The sequence below is a fragment of the Pteropus alecto genome, unplaced genomic scaffold (genome assembly GCF_000325575.1).
Source record: "Pteropus alecto unplaced genomic scaffold, ASM32557v1 scaffold46, whole genome shotgun sequence".
Lineage (NCBI taxonomy): Eukaryota > Metazoa > Chordata > Mammalia > Chiroptera > Pteropodidae > Pteropus > Pteropus alecto.
Window position 1 is genome coordinate 1,040,994 of NW_006439231.1, and position 23,337 is coordinate 1,064,330.

General features: G+C 34.0%; 1 protein-coding gene and 1 pseudogene across 4 annotated transcripts in view; one reads left to right on the forward strand and one right to left on the reverse strand.

The window, feature by feature from the left end:
* Positions 1-1,698: 1,698 nt before the first annotated feature.
* The window catches only part of UBA6 (ubiquitin like modifier activating enzyme 6), a 77,272-nt gene continuing 55,633 nt past the window's right edge, over positions 1,699-23,337 (forward strand). Inside the window, exons 1-5 of one of the 4 annotated variants that reach the window (XM_006916516.3) lie at positions 1,699-1,854; positions 5,132-5,194; positions 19,380-19,474; positions 19,967-19,995; positions 23,039-23,133. In XM_006916516.3, coding sequence (XP_006916578.1) covers positions 1,784-1,854; positions 5,132-5,194; positions 19,380-19,474; positions 19,967-19,995; positions 23,039-23,133 — 353 coding nt within the window. In that variant the 5' untranslated portion in view covers positions 1,699-1,783. Of the gene's footprint in view, positions 1,855-5,129; positions 5,195-15,420; positions 15,539-19,379; positions 19,475-19,966; positions 19,996-23,038; positions 23,134-23,337 lie in introns of those variants that run through there. The other 3 variants (XM_025050041.1, XM_025050040.1, XM_025050042.1) reach the window with 3 other exon arrangements.
* Positions 22,514-22,632, reverse strand: LOC112483523 (annotated as a pseudogene).

Below are 23,337 nucleotides of genomic sequence, written 5' to 3' on the forward strand. Positions count from 1 at the left end.
AAATTTAGTTCCTTGTAGCTGTAGGCCAAAGTCCTTATTTTCTTGTTGGCTGTTAGCTGGAGGTCACTCTCAGCTCCTAGAAGCCATTCCCATTTGTTGCCATGTGGTCCTTTCCTTCTTCAAAACCAGCAAGGGAGAATCTCTCTTACATCAAATTCCCCCTCACACTTCGAATCTTTCTCCAGGAAAAGCCCAGTCTCTTTTATAGGTAGAGTAGCAACATACAGACAAATATACACCAGAAAGTGAAATGCTAAAAAAGAAAATTAAGAAGTTCACACTTGCATTTCCTTGTCTAGACTACTCTTCTGCTAGAATATCTAGCAGGGCTCACATCATTTAGATTTTGACTCGAAAGTCACTTCCCAAAGAGGCCGTCCGTGACTATCTAAAATTGTCTCCCTCCTCCTCGCCAAGTCTCTTTCTCTTTACCTTTTTAAAATTTTCGTCATTATATTTACTCTCTGAAATTATATAGTCATTTATTTTCCATTTTTTTTGTCTTCCCATAATGAGACTGATGAAATCAGGGACCACTGTACCTCTGTTGCCTGATCATTGTCTAGTCGTTAGGTCCTAAAGTTTAATAGGCATTCAATATTTAGGAAGGAAATAAGGGAAACTGGAGGGAAATAGGGAAATTGGCAATATCTGTGGGGTAGGCCAAGATATTTATATATTGACTTTAGAATAAAAGACAGGGGATAAGCCTAATGCTAGAGCAGAACTTTGAAAGAATGGGTCATAGAACAATTTCATTTTAGTGGTTAAGTGGAAAAGGTACACAACTGTATTGAGAAATCTAAATGATGCTATAGATGAACAGCATGAAGTTGCTAGGTATTTGGAGATGGACAATTTTGAAAAGGGAATGGAGAGGCACAAAGGATAAAGCAGTTTTGTCTGGACCCTCTCTCTACATTAGAGAGAAGTTCTAATTAAGAAAAAATATCATACATAGCAAAAGATGATATAATATAAAGCATATGCCGACTTTTAAAATCCTACAGATGTTTCTTCAAGTATATACTGTTATTTAAAATGAAAGACAAACTATGTGATTGCGTCCCACTAATTTTTGTTTTCTAAGAAAGGTGAAAGGGGAGTCAATAGAAAGAATTAGATGAGGGGTCCTTAGACGTGTTCTGGTATCTAACTTGACAGTGACTAGCTCTGTAACCAGTTCTTTGACCTTGACCAAGTCGCTAACATTGACTGGAAGTTCCTTTCCCTCATCCATAAAATGAAGGGGGCAAACTGGATAACAGATCATTTATAGCTCTAAAAATCATATAATTCTATTAAACATGTGACAGTGCCTGACATACAGTATATGCCCCAATTTATTTGTTAAACGTGTAACGTCTTAAAAATGGAATTCCAAACTGGAAATCTGGAGCTACCTATTACTAGCCTTCGGTTACTTATTGTGCTATGCAGAATTTTGCTATGCTGCCCCATCATTTTATTGGCCACTGTAATCCTCTGCGCTTGGCTGCAGAGCCAGAGGTGACGCGTAACTTTACCATTTTGGTTCCACTTAACGTCTGCCGGATCCATGTCAAAGCAGTGCCGCTCACTGCTGCCACCTGCTGCTAAGCCCTCCCCACGGCCACACCCAAACCGGAAATCAGGATGGCCCTGGGGTTGACGGGAAAGAGCGGCCGGGCTGCGCGCTTCTCAGGCCCGCCCCCTCCGGTGACGTCACTGCCCGCCCCTTGACCCCCGTGATCCCGCCCCCTTCCCTGCCTCCCTGTAGCCAGCGGCGGCTTCCCTGGACGCAATGGAGGGATCCGAGCCGGTGGTCGCACCTCGAGGGGAAGAGGCGTCCTGCTCTTCCTGGGGAGCCGGCAGGTGCGATGACGAGTGTGGGCGCGAAGATGCGGGGGGTGGCGGGCAGACCTGGGCACTGGCTTTCTGCTTCTCTCGGGCGAGCAGGGAGCGCAGGAGAGGCCGCGGGGTCGGACAGAACCTGTCCTGGGAGGCGGGTTTGGCGGCCTGGGTTCCGACCTCTGCGGCTCCCGGCTTCACTGAGAAAGTATACTTCTCACTCCTTTCGGCGCTTTCTCAGTTCCGGTTGGGGTCTGCCATTCTTCTTCCTCCCAGTCACTGAACGGGAAAGGTGGGAAGGGGAGGGGAGGGCTCTGGCGGAGAGTTCTGGCCGGGGGCCGCTTAGTGTGAGCTTCCCAGACCTCGTCTCTTAACACCTTCTACTCTCATTTCGGTAAAATGAAAGCTAAGAATTTCACTATGCGTGATTTTCCACTGAGATCCTTCTTTGAAAACTATTACCAGAGGGAACTTCGTAATACTGAATCAGTGGCAGGCAGGACACCCTGAGGAGCTCTGTTGACTTTTGTAAAAAAAAAGGAAAAAAAGCCACAAGTTACCCATTGTTATTTCCCAGTTGGTGTTGAGGCTCTCCACGTTTTTTCCATTCCTGCAAAATTGGGGTGGGGGTGGGGAATGTTTGTGTAGTTCCTGTTTCAGTCATCTCATACTTAGTAAAGTGGATTGTTATATCCTGTCCACTACCTGAATACAGTATTCCAAAGATAGAAGTGATGGATATATGGTTTTGAACTAAAGTGAGACTCATAAACCTGTAGTTTTTTCACCAGCTTCAGACTAAAGGGATGCTTTTGTCACCATGGTATTACCCTGCTGTTGGCAATACTGCTAGAGTCACTTGGGATATTATGCCATACAGAAACTCCCCTTATTTAAAGCATTTTTGATTACCATATAGACTTTATTACAAAAGTAATTTTTGAAACATTCTAGTAAGGCAGAAATTTCTGGAAAAAAATGCTAGTCACATCAAGTGACAGAGCTGATTAGAATGTAGCTTTTCTAATTTTTACTTAGCTTTACCCACTAGACTCTTGCCTTCCATGTAAGAAAGACAGCTAGTGAAAGTATACTAGAGATAAGAAAACTGCAATACGAGATTTTGTTCATTTTCACATTTTCATCTTACAATGCCAAAAAGGTATTATAGTGTATGTGTATGTTTTGTTAGATAGTTGATCTCTTAAACACAGCTATCTCCTGATTTGCTTTTGTAATTACAATCAGGAATATTTCCAGTAGTTATCCATTTAATTAGCTAGAAGCTTATGTCATTTGATAGTACTAGTCAGTGTTTGGTAAGATAAATGATAACATTTTTATTAACTATATTTATAAATCCTTTGGCTTATGTATCAATACCAGGCCTAGAAATGGATTCTAAAACTGAATTTCATGCTATCATATTGCTTTTAGAATCCTGTAATTGGTAATTAGAGCTTCTCAGAACCTGGAATGGATTATACTTTTACTCAGATGATATTGATCTTAGCTGTCAGGATGGCTCAGGCCCAAATGCGTCAGGCTGGTTCCCTCTGCCAGGGAACCATCTCTGTTTCTCAGTGTTTATACTATTATCATTTTTCTTTGTATGCCATGCTGTGAAAAAATTGGGACAGGCTGCAGTAAATGATATATCACTATAGGTATTTCTTGTCACTCAAGTGTATTTAACTTTTTAATTTTTAAAATTCAACAGATATTTTTCGAGTAATTTCATTGTGCCTACTATAAGAGGCAAAAGGCAGTATGGTGGCTGTCAAGAGCTAAATTGCTTAGGTTCAGATTCTGGCTCTCCATTTACCTGCTCGCTCTTTAGGCAGGTTGTTTAAAAGTTAACATATGTCAGCCTCATTTTTTTTTTCCTCCTTTGTTCAGTGGAGATGGTAATAGCACGTATTTCATGAAGTAGTAAGGGTTGACTGAGTACATCTAAAGCATTCAAAACAATGTGGGCACAGTGTTAACTCATTATTAGATGCTAGGTACTGTTTTAGGTATTTGGGATATAGTGCTGAGCTAATAACAGATCATACATTCTACAGGGGAAAGCAGACAGTAAACAATGGTAAGTGATTTAAAGAAAATACAGCAGGTTAAGGAGTTAGGTGGTGACCTAAGAAGAAGAGGAGCTATTTCATTGATAGGGTGATCAGGAATGGTCTATGTAATATTTGTGAGTGACTTTTAATAGAGGCTTAAGTGATAGGAGTCATCTATTCAGAGATTTGAAGGAAGAACAATCCAAGCAGAAGGAATAGCAAGTATAAAAACTAAAGTGATAGCAAGTTTGGCTTTTTGAGCAACAGCAAGTCGGCCATTGTGGCTGAAGATAGTGAGCAAGAGGGAAAGTGGTGGGAGTTGAGATTGGAGAGGTAATTGAGAGACAGAACACATAGGCCCTTTTAAGCATGGAAAGGTAGTTGAATTTTATTCATAGAACCGAAGGGTAATTCTAAGTCAGAGAGTAATGTCTGACTATATTCTAAAAGATTTAGGCTGTTATATGGAGAGTAAACTGAAGGGGAAGGGCAATAATAGAAATGAAGAGGCTACTTAGGGGGCCTTTGAAGTAGTTAAGATGAAAACTGATGGTGGTGTGGCCTTAGATTATACTGATTAAAATAGTGAGATGTGATCAGATTTTATATCTCTTTTGAAGGAAGAGCTAACAAGACTCACAGATGGAGAAAATGAGGGAATAAATTAAGAGGATTTCTAGATTTTTTTGGTCTGAGCAAGTAAATGGTAGTGACAGAAACAAAATTGGAAAAGTCTGGGAAAGAATAGATCGTGCAGGGGGAATTAAATTCTGTTTTGAGCTTGCTATATTTGTGATACTGATGGTACAGAGGTACTGTGCTGGCAGATGTGTAAAATCTGGAGGTCAGAGGAGAGATCAAACATGGAGTAGTAAGTTTAGATATTATTGGTATATATGGTAAATTCCATAAACTGAAGATTATCTAGGAAGATATAAATCTTCCTAGATAAATATAGATCCACCAGAATATATGTAGCAATGATAAAACAACACCTAAGAGTAAAACAACCATGGGCTATAATTTTATAGTACACAAAGAGTAGACAATCAGTGGATTTAATTTTGACCTATTTTTAAAATCCAAGTAAAGTGATGGATAATAAAATATATATCTGGTTTGTAAAACTTCTTTTAGTAACTAGTGAATCTGATCCCATGTATAATTGAATGTTCCATTGCAGGATGTGAATATTGAACAATCATACTTACTCTTTAAAATTATGTTTTATTTTTTAGTACAAATACAAATTTGCCCATCATGTCAACAGAGTACGTGGAGATCGATGATGCATTATACAGGTGAGAACCTTATGGAAACTGAAACTTATGTTCTCATTTTTTGTTTTCAAATAATGGTCTAGTCTCTTCGAAGAGATACCATTAGGTCCATGCAGAATTTTGTAAATATATCCTAAAAGTTTCTCTCGAGTTAAAATTAGGGTTTCTGTGTTTTTTAAAAACTGTATGTAGTCTGAAAGCTAAAATGATATTTAAATCTCAGTTGCTTTAGGTGATACAACTAAGAATGATTTTGCTATCCACTACAAAATATACTTGGTTTTGGACAGGAGTAGATATTTATGTTCTTGGTAGTACCGGGGTCTCATGAAAAACAATTCATTTCACTTTAGTTGTACAGTAGCATCTAGAGAATGTGTTTACTTCAGTGTAACCTCATTAACAACATTGCATGTTTGTACTAGAGAAGTATTGTGTGATAGAGCTGTGATTTGAATGGAATTTAGTAGGACATTGTTTACCATACTTTTTCATGAAATCAAAATACTTTTTTCAAAATTAAAGAAAAATTAAAAACACATATGTTGCTATCACTTCTAAGGAATTTTTTTTAATAGTTATTTGTATGTACAGCAGTATAACCTCAGTTTAAAAGTTGTTAGGTTTCCTTTCATACTTATGGAAAATAGATTTTATGTAGGTTAGAATTTGGAAATATAGGCTCATTATGTATTTTTGGATTCTCTTTATATTTTTTTATTGTGGGATGTAGAAACAATTTTGAGCACTTTGGAAGGAGCTGATAATGTTGATTTCAAATCTGTTTTGTGCCGTACACTTAGGAAAAGTGATAAAAGACTAAGTTAATTTTGCTTATGTGGAAATTATATTACCATATGGTCTCCTGATTATAAATATACTTCAGAAGTCACTTTGAGTTTGGTGTTCTTAATGACTTTTTAATCATATTCTTGGGATAACAAATGGCAACTCCTTGAGATAGTACTGCTAATTTTATTCATTGTTTAATTAAAATCCCTGTGAAACTTTTATATCCCTCCAACTCTGTAATTGCTGATTAATGAACATTTTCATTAAACTAGAGATTAAGTTTTCTATTTGCAATGCTGTAAATAGTCTGCAGTTTGCTTGACTGTAAATTACAGAATATAGCAGATTAGATATGGTATATATGGAAGTTCACATATAATCAGGTATTGTTGGATCATAAGGTAGTTCTATTTTTAATTTTTTGAAGAGCATCCATATTGGTTTCCATTGCATTTGGACCATTTTACATTACCAGTAGTGCTTAAAGATTCCAATTTATCCAGATCCTCACAAGCACTTGTTATTTTCTGTGGTTTTTGTTTTATAATGGCCATCTTAAGAGACGTGGTGATATCTCATTGTGGTTTTGTATTTCTCTGACGATTAGTCATGTTGAGCACCTTTTAATATTTCTTTTGGCTGTTTGTATGTCATCTTTAGAGAACTGTCTATTCTAGCCAGTGCTCATTTTTTAATCATGTTATTTGGTATTTTTTGGTTTTGGGGGAATTTATTGTTTGATTGTTTTTGCTATTGAATTGTAGTTCCTTATATATTTTGGATATTAACCCCTTATCAGATGTATGGTTTGCATATATTTTCTCCCATTATGTAGATTGCCTTTTTACTTCATCGATTGTTTCTTTTGCCACACAGAAGCTTTTTAGTTTAAAGTAGTCCCACTTGTCTGTTTTGGCTTTAATCGCCTGTGCTTTTGGTGTCATATCCAGGAAATCCTTGCCAAAACCAACATTAAGAAGCTTTCCCCCTATGTTTTCTTCTAGGAGTTTTATAGCTTCAGATGTTACATTTAAGTCCTTAACCCATTTTGAATTGATTTTATGTGTGGTATAAGATAAAGGTCCTATTTCATCTTTTATTTTGCATGCAGCTATCCAGTTTTCCCACCAACATTTGTTAACCCCAACATACCTTTTCCTTTGAATACACTGGCCATACTAGACTGTTTCCATACCAAACGTAGTTTATACTTTTACACCTCAAATGTCTTGTCCTAGAGCTCCTTTTTGTACCTCAAAAGTACCTTCTACTTTTAAGATTCACTCGAATGTCTACTCTGATATCTCACTTCAGTTACTTCTAAACCTTCTCAGTCTAAAGCACATTATCCTTGTTGCTAGTAAACTACTTATCAGGTAGTATTTTTTTATATATATGTCGCTCTGTCAGAGTATGAGTTTCTCAAAGTTCAGGACCATGGCACATTGTCTAATAATTAGAAGATTCTCATGAAATGATTATTCAATGACTAGAACAAGACAGTGGGTTCAGATTGACTTGTGGTCTTGAACCCTAGGTAGTAGGCAGTTAAGTGAGTTGGCAGGAACCAAAAGAAGAAGAATCAAAAGAGAGGACAGAAAAGTCTGAAAAAGGTGCATATGGTGCTTAAATTCAGAGATATTAATATTAAGGTACTTGCACATTACATCCTGAGGCAAAATCAGTATCAGGGCAAGGTGTAATATTCTCCTCTGCTGGAGTCTGATATGAGGAAATTGTAGTAAGACAGTCTTACATCTGGAAAATTCTGACAACTGGAAGAAGAGGAAAATAGAAAAGTTTCTCTTTTCTCTGGAATTAGAGCATCTTTTTAGCAGACCAGATATACATAAATTTATTTTTACCTGAAAGTTTAAGAGGAAGTGTGAGTTTCTGACATTTTTATATATTGATATTTGTAAAGTCGGTACTTTAAATGTTGTTTATTTCTTAGATACTATAATTGAAATCTGGTTACTATTTATTAGGTATACAGGTTTTTCTCAGATATGAATAACTGAGGTTGTAATTGTAAATAATTAGACTTTCCTACTAAACTAAAACTCTCTAAAATCTGCAAATCTGCATATTAACCAAGTTCTAATTTTTACATATATATTTAAGTAGGAAATATTTTTAGAGCAATTTCAATACCTAGTGGAACAAAGTATCTTTCTGAATGTATTCCACTTTTTCCTTATTACTGCTCAGTCTTAAGTCACCTCAAATTTTCTGGTTAATAAATCTGAAATAGTTCTCAGAATCTAAAGATTTTTGTGTGTGAGGGGGCACTTCTAACAGCATTCTGTGCCACATCTCTATTTTTACATCTTTATTGCCTACAGATTGTTGAATCTGTTATACCTGAGCCATTTCCGTAGATCTGGCCATTTCTTTCTTTGCTTATTGATCCCAATTTTTATCTGAAGAAATGAGTAAATCTCAATTTAGGACTCCACCCTTGATTTTCTAACTCTCCTTTTAACAACTCTCCATTGGAAGTAATTAGGGCTGATTCAGATAATAATAAAATCGTAGTTTGTTATCTCTTTTTATGTATTCCTTGCATATAAGTTCCTGTGTAGACATCACTCTATAAAGAAAGGGCAAATATCAAAGCAGAATCAAAGCATTCTTAGGTCTCTGGATGTAATACAATCATTGTATAAAAACCTGGATTTATTTTAGTGGATACTAGAGGAAATGCTTTTGGGATAACAGCCCCTTTTGGATTTGCTTCTGCTTTTTTGACTCTTCCTCCTCAGACTTTTTCTTAGATTGCTCTTGATTTGCCTGCATAAATGCCAAATTCTAGCTTTAGTATTTTTCTCTTAGTTCAGATCATCCATTTCCATGACTTTAACTATTTCTATATGCTAGTGATACTAGTTTATTCCTTCAGCTTTTTCCTTAAAATCTCAAGACTTGTTTTTAAATGCATACAAGGTACATTTAATCCAGATGAGATGCTCAGTGAATATCTACTTCTTAGAGAAATATTGTAGTACAGTGGAATGAACATAGTCTCTAGAGATAGAGGAGAATGTTCACATCCCAATCCTGACATTTACATAAACTGAAACTAGTTATTAAATTTTTCTGCTCCTCATATTTCTCATGTATAAATGAGAATAATAATATCTGGTACCTTAAGAATACTAGTCTTAAAGATTTTATGAAAAAAATATAAAATATTTTTTGGCACAAAGTAGCGGTCAGCAACGTTGGATCCTTTTTTCTTCCCATTCCCAAGCTTAATTAAATGCTATCACACCTTCTCAGTAACCTAAGCTAGAAATGTTGGTGTCATCTTAGATTTTTTTTCCGTGTCTGTCATCCTCAAAATTCAGTTAATTTTTTTTAATCCTAGCAGTTCTTTCTAAACAACTCTTAATTCCAACTTCATTTGGCATCTCTCGTTGAGCTAGGATAATATTCTCTTACATGATCACTTTAGGCTACTCTTATCTCTAATCCATATTCCATACTTTATTCAAAGTGTTATTTTTGAAATTTATCTCAGAGCCCATGGCTTCTCAGTTTAAAATTCTTAAATGGCTCCCTATCATCTACATTGGTGAGGCCAAACTATATAATATGCATTTAAACATTCTTTTGAATACAGTATAACATTATGACTCTGCATATAAACTTTGATATAAATCATCCTTCACCATTTATGAGCGTGATTTAATCAGGTTGCTTAACCTCTTAAGTCTAATCTTTTTTTTTTTCATACGTTCATTCATTTAAGAAATATTTAATGAGAAAAATGTGAACAGATTGCAAATTAATCATAAAGAACAGTGCCTAAGAGCTTTATAGTTTCTAGGTATTATTTTTCATAAGTTATTGCCATATCTTTCTTTTTAGCCTCCCTGTTACTCCTCATCAGTTTACCATCAACATCTTATTTTTCAGCCTTGTCAGACTTCATATATTGTCAAAGTTTTGATTTTACCCTACTTATAAAATAAATGCTAGGCTATTGTTTAGTGGATACTGGCAGAAGATGTGGGACTTAGGTTCAGAGACAAAGGATTTCATTATTATATAGCAGGTGGCATGGGCATCAGCATAATGCTCCTACATCCAATGGGGGCGATGCCCTGGACCAAGATGGATCCTTTTACATAGTGGTTTTACATCACAACTGAGGAACATGGAATTCGGGGGACCTACCATTTATGTCAAGCAGTAATCATGCTTGCTCTTGTCTTGGAAAGACTCACCTCATCCTTCAAGATTATGTGGTACAAACACAACCCTGTGAAAAAATCTAGTGAAGAGCAGTCAGGACCTACCTCGCTAGACATATCTAAAGAGACATGTAGGTGTGTGAAAGACCCATGAAGGACTCTCTCCCAACATAAATACATATTTTTTCAATTTTATTGAAGTATAATTGATGTAAACTGTATGTATTTAATGTGTACAGTTGATGTGTTTTGATATATATGTATATATATGTACATACACACACACACACACACTCACACACTCACACACTCATGATATCATCACCACAATTTAGGTGATGAGCATATCCATCACACCCAGACATTTTCTTTGTGCCTCCGATAATCCCTCCCTCCCTCCTCTCTCTAGCTAACATTTCTCCAGGCAACAAACCACTGATATGCTTTTTATCATTGTAGAATAGTTTTAATTTTCTAGAATTTTATAGAGATGGACTCATATAGCATGTGCATTTTTGGAGGAATCTGGCTTCTTTCACTCAACATAATGATTTTGAGATTCATCTATGTTGTCATATTAGCAGTTTGTTCCTTTTTATTGGTGAGGTGTATTCTATTATATGGCTGTACTACAATTTATTTAACTGTTAACTGTTGATGGGCATTTGGGTTGTTTCTAGGTTTTAGCTATTACAAATAAGGCTTCCAGAGAATTTATATACATGTTTTAAGGTAGACAGATGCTTTACTTTTGGATAAATACCTAGACATGAATGCCTGGGTTGTATGATAGGTGTATTTTTAACTTTGTAAGGAATGCTAGTGTTTTTTCAAAGTGGTTGTACTATTTTACATTTCCACTGGTAGTGTATGAGCGTTCTAGAGTCCCATATGTTCACTTCATTATCTGGTATGGTCCGTCATTTTAAGTTTTGGCATTTCTAGTGAGTGTATAGTGGTATTACATTGTTGTTTTAATTTGCATTTCCCTAATGAATAATGATCATAAGCATTTTTTTCTCATGAGCCTATTTGCCATCTACCTTCTTTGGTAAAATATCTCTAGAAATCTTCTGCCTTTCTTTTTTCATTGGGTTGTTTTACTGAGTTCTTCATGTACTCTATATACATGTTCTTTGTTATATATAATTACAGATGTTTTCTCCTAGTTTGTGGCATGTCTTTTCATAACAATGTCTTTTGTAGAGAAAAAATTTTAACTCTGATGAGACACATTTTTTATATATATAATTCGTATTTTTTTGTCTTATTTAAAAAAAATGTTTGCAAAACTCCAGGACACTAACATTTTCTCTGATGTTATCTTCTTGAAATATCATAAGTATTAACTCTTAACTTAGATCTGTAATCCATTTCAAGTTAATTTTTGTATATGGTGTTCAGTGAAGGCCAAGGTTTATTTTTTTCCATATAGTTCTCCAGTGTTTTAGCACATTTGTTGAAGATTAGCCATCCCCACTGAATTCCTTGAGAGTATCTCTGACAGAATTTAATAGACTAAATATATGTGGCTTTATTTCTGGAAACTTCTATTTCAGTGATCTATCTATATGTCTCTCTTTACGCTAATACTACACTGTAACTTTATCACGAATCTTGGAGTTTGAGAGTATAATTCCTCCAACTCTGGTCCTCTTTTACAAAGGTGATTTAACCCTTTTAGGTCCTTTGAATTTCCACCAACATTTTAGAATCAGCTTGTTGATTCTTTAAAACAAAAAACTTCCCAAAATTTTGTTTAAGATTGTGTTGAATATATAGTTCAATTTTAGGAGTATTGACATTTTAACAATATTGAATTTTAAGATCCATTAACATGGTGTATGTCTGTCAACTTATTTTTTTACTTTCTACTAGATCTTGCACAACTGTTATAAAATTTATCCCTAAATAATTCATATTTTATAAATGGTAATTTAAAATTTTTAATTTCCAAGAATTCATTACTTTTAAATTGGAGCATAAGTGATTTTTGCATATTAGCTTCTTATCCTGCACTCTTGCTAAACTCACTTATTAGTTCTAGTAAATTTTTTTGTAAATTTCATAGGATTTTCTACAAGCATATTATTTGAAAATAAAGAAGTTTTACTTCCTCTTTTCCTGGATGCTTTTTGTTTCTTGACCTTTCTATACTGGCTGGAACCTCAATACATATTGAATGGAAGTGGTGAATGTGGACAACCTCAATCACTTCCTCACTTTTAATAGAAAACATTTATTCTTCCATAGTAGGCTTTTCATAGATACCCTTTATTAGGTTGAAGAGGTATACTTCTGTTACTAGTTTGCTTAAAGTTTTGTTTTGTTGGGTTTTTTTTTTTTTTTTTTTAATCAAAATGAACATCAGGTTGTCAGATACTTACTCTGCATTCATTGAGGTGATCATGTAGTTTTTCTTTAGTTTTGTAATGTAGTGAATTACAATGCTGGCTTTTAGAGTATTATACCACCCTTGCATTTTATGGGACAGAGTCCATTTGGTCCTGATATATTTTTACATATATATTTATATATAAATTCTGTTAAGAATTTTTGCATCTATGTGAGGCATATTGGTGTGGAGTATTTTTTAATTGATCTTGTCTGGTTTTGGTACTTGATATCGTCTGATTGCACAGAATGACCTGAGAAGTATTTCAGGTTTCTAGAAAGTTTGCATAGAATTGGTATTATTTTTCTAAATTTTTGATGGAATTCATAATGACTCTGTTTCTGGAGTTTTCTTTGTTGGAAAGCTTTTTAACTACAAATTCAATATCTAATAGATAAAGGGATATTCAGCTAATATATTTCTTCTTGAATGACCTTTGGTAGTTTGTGTCGTTCAAGAATATATTCATTTATCTTAGTGGTTGACTTTAATGGCATAAAGTTGTTTGTAATAGTTTCTGAATATTCTTTTTAATGTCTGTAAGATGTAAAATGTTTCCTTGCTTATTCATGATATTGGTAATTTTTCTCTCTTCTTTCCTGATCATTCTGGCTATGGGCTTATCACACTTATTATCTTCTCAAAGAACCAGCTTCTAGTTTAATTGCTGGAAATGTCATTATGCAGCACATGACTATATACCTCTATTTCTCCTATCCCATGATCGGAGTTATTGTTCTTATGTTTTGCTTCCACATGTGTTATAAACCCACAATATATTGTTGTTTTTTGGCTTAAATAGTCAGTTATCTTTAAAAGACATTTTTAAATAAAAAAAGCTTTGTATTTATCCATACTTTTGTCAGTTCTGGTATTCCCTATTTCTTTGTGTAAATTAAGATTTCTACCTGGGATCATTTTTCTTTTGCTTCAAGATTTACTTTAATAACATTTCTTATAATGAAAGTGTGCCAGTATGAGTATTTTTCAGCTTTTGTATGTCTAGAGAAGTCTTTACTTTCTTTTTTGAAATTGAATATAGAATTTTAGGTTGATAGTTTTTTCTTACAGTACTTTAAAAATGTGCCACTGTTTTCTGATTTGTACTGCTTCCTGGGGAAAAGTCAACTGTCATTCCTATCTTTCTTCTGTAAGTAATTTGCTCTATTTTCTCTCATTACTTTTAGTATCTTCTTTTCATCTCTAGTTTTAAACAATTGTGTTATGCTTTGGTGTTTCTTTTTTCATATTTTTTGTTCTTGGGTTTCTCTACATTGTGGTCTGTGAAGTTTTTGTATTCTTGGAAAAATTTTAGCCATTAGTTCTTCAAATATATTTTTCTTTCCCCCTTTCTCTAGTCTCTTCAAGGGACTGTAATTCCACCTATATTCTACCAAGTTGTCTCACAGCTCACTTATGCTCTTTTTTTTTCCAGTCTTTTTTTTTTCCATTTGTTTTCATTTTAGAAAGTGTCTATTGCTATATCTTCAAGTTCACTTCTGCAGTGTTGAACCTATTTTTAATTCCATCCAGTATATTTTTCATCTTAGATTTTGTAGTTTTCATCTCTAGGCATTTTGCTGCTCATGCTTTCTTCTACTTTCTTGAGCTTATGGATTATATTTATAATTGTTTTACTGTCTTTATCCAAAAATTCTGTCGCTTTTAATTCTGTTCTCTTGTTGATTTTTCTATTAATTATAGAATAATAAAATGAATTTTTGTAGTCATTATAGAATAATAATGAATTTCCTGCTCTTTTGAGTACCTGGTAATTTTTAATGTATGCCAGACATTGTGAATTTTACTTTTTTGGGTGCTGGATAATTTTGAATTTATTCTTGAATTTTGTTCAGAGACTAAATTAAGTTACTTGGAGACTTAAATGTAGGACTAATTTTTCCCCACTATTGATATAATACCTTTTTGAGTGGTATTATTCAGGTGGTTCTTTCCCCAGCTTGAGGTTGTTTCCTGAGTGTATGTGCTGATCTTATTTAACTGATGGATGACTCAAGGAGAACCTTCTCCAGGTCTCTGACACTCTGTGTATTCATCTCTGTGCTCGCAAATTCTAGCTTCCTTGAATTCACAGCCCTATTTTTTTAATTCAGGAGACCACCAGGCTTTCTTTGGGTTTCCCTTCTTGCACTGCAGCCTGGAACCTCTCCAAACAGCAGCTAAGGCAGTCATAAAGCTCACCTTACTTGTTTTTCTTCTCTGAGATTACTGTCCTGAGTTGCCTATTGTCTAGTGTCTGAAGTCTGTTTATGCACTTATATTTTCCAGTTTTCAGTTGCTTAAGGTAGGAGACATATAAACCTGGTCTCTGTTATTTCACCATGGTCAAAGGTGGAAGTCCTATGTATATACTATGTTTCTCTTATATGCCATTCTTTTTCATGCTTTTCTTTTTTCTAGCATAGTGTATTTTTCCTTTTTGGTTATTTTTTAATACCTTTCAAGTCTTCAGAATTTTATTTGGATGAACCTCATTTTTGAAGCTTTCCATGATCTCCACTGACAGAGATAATTATTTCCTCTTCTGTATTTCAGGTTCCCGTAGTTTCTGATACTTCTGTATGTAGTACTTAATAATGAATTATTTATCTCTCTTTCCAATAACATGTCACAAAGATTCTGCTAAATATTTTATATATTTTATCTTATTTAATTTGAACCTCATGGTATCCACATGAGGTGTTGCTGTTGTGATACCCACAGAGTGCTAGTGCCTGGCTTGAAATAGATATTTTAATACATTTATGAATGCATGACAAAGATAATTGAAATACATCCAGAAGAAAGTGATCAGAGTGTTGAGGGGGACTCAAAATGATGTCCTTTTGGAATTGTTTAAGGAACTGGAGATGTTTAGCCTGGAGAAAGAAGACTCTGGAACCTGAATACCATCTTCAAATGTTTGGAGGGCTGTCACATCGAAGAGGGATTAGACGAGTTCCCTCTGGCCCCAAGGAGGTAAAATTAGGACTAGTAGGTGAAAACTATAGGGAGATATTGAACCTTCATAAAAGAGAGCATCTTTAATAAATAGGGCTCTCTAAAAGTAGAGTAGGTGGCCTTGATAATTTTTTTTTTACTGGATACAATCACTGATATGTTGGTGTCCACTTAATAGAGTCAGTTTTAAAATAACATGCTGGACTTGAAGTTATATTTTAGGCTCTTTAATTTCCATCACTACTACTTACTAACAATATGGACTTCATAGGATCTAAGTGTCAGTTGCAGAATACCTGACATACCTAGTACAAAGTAGGCACTTAATTAGTACCCTTCCTCTTGGTGGCCAAATACTGAAAAGGCGTTTTCAATTTTGAAAGGTGATTTAGGTAACAAGAATTTGTCTGAGATTGTATGATTCTTTGGTAAACCTTGGTTCAAATATCTTAATTTTTATTCCTTTGTCTGTATGTTCTTCATTCATAACCACATTTATGCCATGGCTATTCATTATTTGCTTAAGTAATCTTAAAAATATTTCATGAGGACAAGTCTGAGATGAAAAACATATTTTTAAATGTAGTTCTTGTGACTGTGAACCTAGTAAGAATAATTCAGGTCCTCTGCTTAGTAGAGCATAAAAGTATTGTTCTTGTTCTTGTGTGCCAATTTATTTCTTTCATTAATTCAGCAAATTGTTTTTGTGTGTCCATAATATGCCAAGCCCTGTTAATCACTGGGATACAATAGTAAATAAGGCACTGGCCCTGCTGTAAAGAATCTACAGTCTCCTAGGAAAAAAATAGACAAATAGTGAAAATACACTGTAATAAGCGTTAATAGATTGAGTGCAGGGTATTATAGATGCCATAAAAATGATCCAACACTGTTTTGGGAAAGTTTAGGGGTATCAGGGGAAACATCATGGGGAGAAAGTAATTTATAAGCAGAGACCCGAGGACCAGTAGGAATTATTCAGGCATAATGTATTGGGGGAGAGGAATATGCCAGAAAAATATCTACCAGGCGAAGAGAACCTGACACATTTGGAGAACTAAAAACCTTTAGTATACCTGAAACATGGAGTTTAGTGCAGGGGTGACAAAAGGTGAGACTAGAGAACAAAGCAGAGATTAGATTATGAACAGCCCTGTGATTAATGTTAGAATGTAGACTTTATCATAAGGAAAATAGGAAACCATTGGAGTTTTTATAGCAGGAGAATGATTTGACCAGATTTGTACTGCAGAAAGATCATTCATCTTTCTTCGTAGGAAGTTAATAGGTAATATGTAAAGCTTAAAACCAAGAAATAAAAGTATAAACATTATCTAGAAGTAAGGGAGTAAATAATAGAAGAAATAACTAGAAGAATTGAGAGTGGTTGTCCTTGGGGAGTGGAAATTGGGATAGAAAAGAGTAAGGTCGGGGAACTGATTTTTTTTTTTTTCTTCCTCTGTAAATCAATGTAGAGTGACTTGATTTTCTTAATCTACATGCAGTATAGCATAGTGGTTGAGTATAGATGCTAAGACCAGACTGCCTGTGTTGAATATTGCCTCCACTATTTATGTTACTTTATTTCCCTGTGCTTAAGTTTTTCTCTCTGTAAAAATGGGAATAATGATAGAATTTATCTAATAGAATTTTTATGAGGATTAAATGAGTTAGTACAAGTAAAACACTAAAAGAACATGTGGTGCAAAATAAACATTCAATATGTTATTCTTACATATAAGCACTATTCAGGTACTTATATACAAGAAGAATAGACAAACTTACAGTTATACTGGGAGATATTTTAAATGCTGCTTTTAGTAATCAGAACAAGCAGACAAAAAAATCAGAATAGATATAGATCTCATCAACATGATTATTTAAATTAAAGCATATATAAAGAATGTTTTGTCTAAAACTATAGAGAATGTGTTCTTGAAAAGAACATTTGTAAAATTGACCCAAAAAATCCTCAAATATGAAAGAGTGGAATCATATAGATTGCGTTGTCTATTCATAATGCATTTAAACTAGAAGTCAACACTAAAGATAACTACAAAATTTCTATACTTCACATTAACCTGTAAGTCAAAAATCATAATTAAAATCAGAAAATAATGAAGTTCAATATCAAAATTTAGGGTGCTGTTTAAAATCAGTTAAAGTTTTATATGGGTATTTTAGAAAATAAAACCTAAAAAATTAATGAGTTTTTATTTCAGGAAACTAGGGAAAAAGGAAATAGAAGAGTGGAATTTATTAGTATGGAAACATTTCAAAGGCCAAATTCACAGACGCCAGCGAAGGGCTAGCCCTGGAAGCAGGCTAAAGGTCCTGCTATGTTAACTTTTTCTTGCACATTAAGGATGTGAAACTATAAGGACTTTGATACATAGCCAGGATGGGAGAATAAATTGGTACATCCACTTTGGAAAACAGTTTGGCATTATCTAATAAAGTTAACCCTACATTCCCTCTCCTAGATAAATGCACCGTAGAAACTACTACATGTGTAGCAGATGTACATAAGAATGCTCATAGACTCATTATTGGCAACTGTTCAAAACTGTAAAATAGCTAAATTATGGTGTACTGTTACAATAGAGGACACCAGAAATGAAAATTATTGAACAGCTACATGCACTGATATTAATAAATCTCATAAATACAATTTCATTCAAAAGAAGCAAGACACAGAAGACGTTCAAAATGATCCCCTTTATATGAAGTTCCAAAATAGACAAAACTTATATTGCTCAGGGGTACACAAATAAGAGTGGTTATATGCAATTCCATACATACCATTGTAGGTGTTCAATAAATATTTGATATTTGAATAAATGGATAGTTTAATATCTGAAACAAATGGTGAAAATCAATTTAAAAAGAAAAGTTTGGGTTTTATTATATTGTGCAGGGAATAGGAAGGAAAGATGGCTCGTGTTTATAAAATAGTTTCTTCTGACTAAACAAGAAACTTTTTCAGGCTTTTTTATTGAATATGAATAGCTAAAATATGGAAATTAAACATCTATATATTAAACAGAAAAATACATTAAACGCGCGCGCGTGTGTGTGTGTGTGTGTGTGTGTGTGAATTCCGAAAGATATATTTATAGCCTAAGGGGTTCTGGAATTATTTGTTGTTTATACTGAATTCATGTATCAAATGATTTTCATTAGAATCCACTGGAATCTTCGCATTAGCTTCAAAAACTGGTGTAGTATCAAGTGTATCACTGTTCTTTTCGAATGAACTTATTACTAGCTTTATTATTATATCTAACTTTTAAAAATTGCCAACGTGTATTTTTTGAAATTCCAATTCTGATACTACTTTATGGCTATTAGGCTGGAGTACTTAACAGGGTCCTTTAGAGACTTTAACAGGATTTATAGTTAAAATAATGTTTGAAAACTGCTTAATTTTAATTCATCTAAACTCTAAGAAGGGAACCAATTTTTTGCTTCAGATATCCTATTTACAGTGAAAGACTTAAAATAGAAATGGCAAACTCAAATGCTTATAGTGGCTACTGAAGTAATAAACGAGAGAAGCAGGATGTTAACTGTGGCAAGACTAGAGCACATAGTCCTTCTTATATAATTAGGCAACACCTGCTCAGCTCCATTTATCTAGAGCCATGAGGGAATGTGGACCTTGGTGCCAAATCTTCTAATTTTTTAAAATACATTATATATTTGGCAATTAAGTCAGAAATTTGAAATACTATGCAAATGACCCAAAACAAGTCTTGGGCAGGATCTAGTTGCCAGGCTTTTAGTTTGCAAACAACTTTAAAGGGATATATAATTTTGATGAAATAATTTATTGTTTTTTATTGTGTTTTACATATAGTCGACAGAGGTATGTTCTTGGAGACACAGCAATGCAGAAGATGGCCAAGTCCCATGTTTTCTTAAGTGGTATGGGTGGTCTTGGTTTGGAAATTGGTAAGCAGTATTTTTATTCATAACTTTATAAGACACTGTTGAGCAACATAATTTAAAGATTCAATTCTTTCCCCATGTAATATTTCTGTAAAATAAATTAGATCTAAAACCTTGAATAGATTTAGTTTTGATTCTTTTGGCAAGACTACTTCATGATACTGTTATATTCCTATAAGGAATCAGTAATAACTTTTTTTGTGATGTCAGTAGCCATTAATGTTCATTTTCTGTATCCATTAATTCATTATGATAGAGCACACATACATATTCAAACAACAAATCTGGAAGAATACACTTAAGTTTTAAGAATGATTATCTCAATATGGTGTGGTTATGGGAAATTTTTATTTTTTCTTTTTTGTTCATCTATATTTTCTAAGGGACTTGTATTTCTTTAGAAAAGAAAGTTAAAATAGAGATGTGACTAAGTTCCATGAAGACATATCTAATATACTTTCCTAATATTAAGCTATTCCTTTTTTTCCTTTATAGCAAAGAATCTTGTTCTTGCAGGAATTAAGGTGAGGAAATGTCTTTGGTAAGAAGAATTTTTTGTTATGAACTCTTTTTTTTCTTTCTTTTGCTCATCAGTTGTGATAATATTGTTTACACTTTGGCCTGATTATTGCTTCTTCATTTATTAGCAAAATTGTTTTAATGCTCTGCTTGCCTCTTTTTAAAATAGAAATTAATATAGAATTTAATATAGAAAATTTCAAAATTATACAAAGATAGAAGTTTTAACATCATGCAGCTGCAATTATCAACTCATACACACATACGTTTCATATATCTCTTTCCCATTCCCCACTCCCCACTGCCACCCAACTGCCAAATTATTTTGACATGTCAGACATCCTGTTATATCATCCTTAAATATTTTAGTATATAGCTCTATAAGATAAAGGTGCTTCCCAAGGTCACTCAGGAAGTTGTAGACAGGTTTTGGTGGCAAGTTTGTGCCACTTGACATTCCCACTTCAGTTTTTTGCTGGTTGTTGTTCAGAGGTCACCTTTAGTTTCTTAACCATATGGCCCTCTCCATAGGGCAGCTTGCTTCATCAGAATAAGATTGCAAGAAGACAAGAAACGGAATATGTTAGCAAGACAAATCACAGTCTTTTGTAACCTAATATCAGAAATGGCATTTCACCACCTATGCTGTATTCCTTAAAAGCACATCACTAGGTCCATTTTACGCTTAAGGGGAGAGGATTATACAAAGACTGGAATACCAGGAAGTGAGAATCATCAGGGCCATCTTAGAAGCCTGCCTACCACAATCATCAAATGTGTAGTTAGAGTTCAAATTTTCCCAGTTATCTCATGTGGTTTTTTTTGTTTATTTTGTTCTAATCAGGATCCAAGTAAAATCCATTCACTAAACTTGGTTTCTTTTAATATATAGATTTCTCTTCTCTGATTTTTTTCTTTGAGATTTACTTATTAAAGAAATCAGCTCATTTATTACATATACCTCTACCTCTGTTTCCTATAAATTGGTAGTTATATACAGAGAATCAGATTCATATTTGATTTTTTTGGCACTACTTCACAGTCTCTCTTTTTGTGGTTATTAATGACTATTAATGATTATAGCTTAGATTCATTATTTTATGCAGGACAGTGATATTCTAATTCTGTCATTTCTTTGTCATTTATTACCCAGAATAATATTTTAGAAAGAAAATTTTCCATTTATTACCTATTTGATTCTACTAAAGTGTAGTTTGTACATATATGAAGAGCAAGATAAATACTTGATTTTTGCCTCCCCTTTATTTTCCAGTTTTCAGAATCAGTCGATTCTTATCATCCCCTAGCAGTAGCCAGTAAACGTGTGTGTGTGTGTGTGTGTGTGTGTGTGTGTGTGTGTGTATCATGATAAAGTCATGCATAGATTTAGATGTATTTGATATGTTTTGATCCATTGTAGCTGCTATTCTCATTGATGCTCAAATTGTTTTATCTTTGCTTGCTGGAATCTTCTGCAAGTTCTTGAGTTCTTTTGACATACTCCAGTAGTCTGTAAAGTTTTGTCAGTTGACAGCGCTAGAACATTCATCATAAGTAAACTGAAATTTCTGAGTCTCAAATTTAGAATTGTAGGGTATTTTTTGATTTTATATTTGTATCTCCTCCCCTACTAGATAAGGTTTAGATCATAATGTCATGAACCTAATTATTTGCTTTATCCTATATTCTGTTCTACCTGTCTGGGGCATAGTTTCAGAGTAACAACTCTGCCTTGGATTTTTAGGGATTGCTTTTTAAATTTAGTTTTACTATTATGCGAGACATATAATTCAAAGTCAAATTTATAAAACAATATATTTAGGTAAGTCTAGCATCTCTGTACCCTATTGCCTCATTTATTAGGTCACCCCCTTTTTTCATCTGTTTTTAAATATAAATAAATGCATACATATAAGCATGCAAATATGTATATGTGTGTGTACACATTTATCCCTACCTGCCTTTCTTAGATAAAGTGCCATACTTTCCTCCACCTTGCTATTTATCATTTAACAGTGTTTCCTGGGATTAACCCCGTATATTCTTTCTTACAGCTGCATTGATATACATTTTGTGATGTAGCGTTCATTATTACATGTAGTTCCTCATTGGTGGATGTTTTGATTATTTCTAGACTTTGCTATTACAAATAGTGCTGCAGTTAATACTCTTGTACATGTGTTTTTCATTTTTCCCAATGTGTCTTTGGGTTAGACTCTTAAAGGTGGGATTGCTGTGTCCACGGATAAATGCACACGTCATTTTGCTAGATAGCCAGATTCCTTTCCACTGAGGTGGTGCTACTTCATATTCCCACCAGCAATGTATGGGAATGCCTGATTCACCTCATTTTCACCAGTAGAGTATATTTTTAAACTTTTGAATTTATGCCATTCTTGTAAATGAGGAACGTAAATATTTTACAGGGCCAAATGCATTTCTTTTTTGGTATAATCTTTGTTCATATACCTTGCCTGCTTCTTTCTTTCTTTATTTTTCAATTAATTTTTTTTTTTTTTTTAACGCCTATAGCACCTGGTATTCCTTGGTGGTCTGCCATCCAAGTACTAACCAGGCCCAACCCTGCTTAGTTTCCGAGATCAGACGAAGTCAGGCATATTCAAGGTGGCATGGCCGTAGACCCCGCTTGTTTAAATGAGATTTGTAGCCTGTAATATAATTACAAATTTTTTTTTCCAGTTAATTATATTTCTTACTTGAACATGGAGCATTTGGAAATGTTTATGTGAATTTTTTAAATGTTTGTATGTTGGTTTAATATAACTTACCACTTTCCTAAATTTAAATTCTCTTACTGTTCAAAGTCATTTTTCCATTAATTTTTCTAGGTTTCCAGATGTATATATTCATTTCATCTGTAAATAGATCTAACTTTGCATCTTTTCCAGTTCTTAAGCTTTTAATTACTTTCTGTTGTCTGATTACACAGGATAACACTTTATTGCAATGTAAATAGTATTGGAGATAGTGAACATTTTTGTCTTATTCTTAAAAATGTCTTAACAGATATTTTCCTCTTTTTTAAAGGCCCTTACCATTCATGATACAGAAAAATGCCAAGCATGGGACCTGGGAACCAACTTCTTTCTCTGTGAAGATGATGTTGTTAATATGAGAAACAGGTGAAGATAAGATATTTTGATGTATTATCACAGGATTTTATTGTTGTTGTTCTTGCAATTACTCAGAATTTTATTTATATCCAGAACACTTGTTCAGTCATACTTGTTTAGCTCATCACCATAAAGTTACACTACCATTGATAAATATGTATTGACATATACTTATTTATATTTGTAATATTTTTAATACATTCACATTGCTCC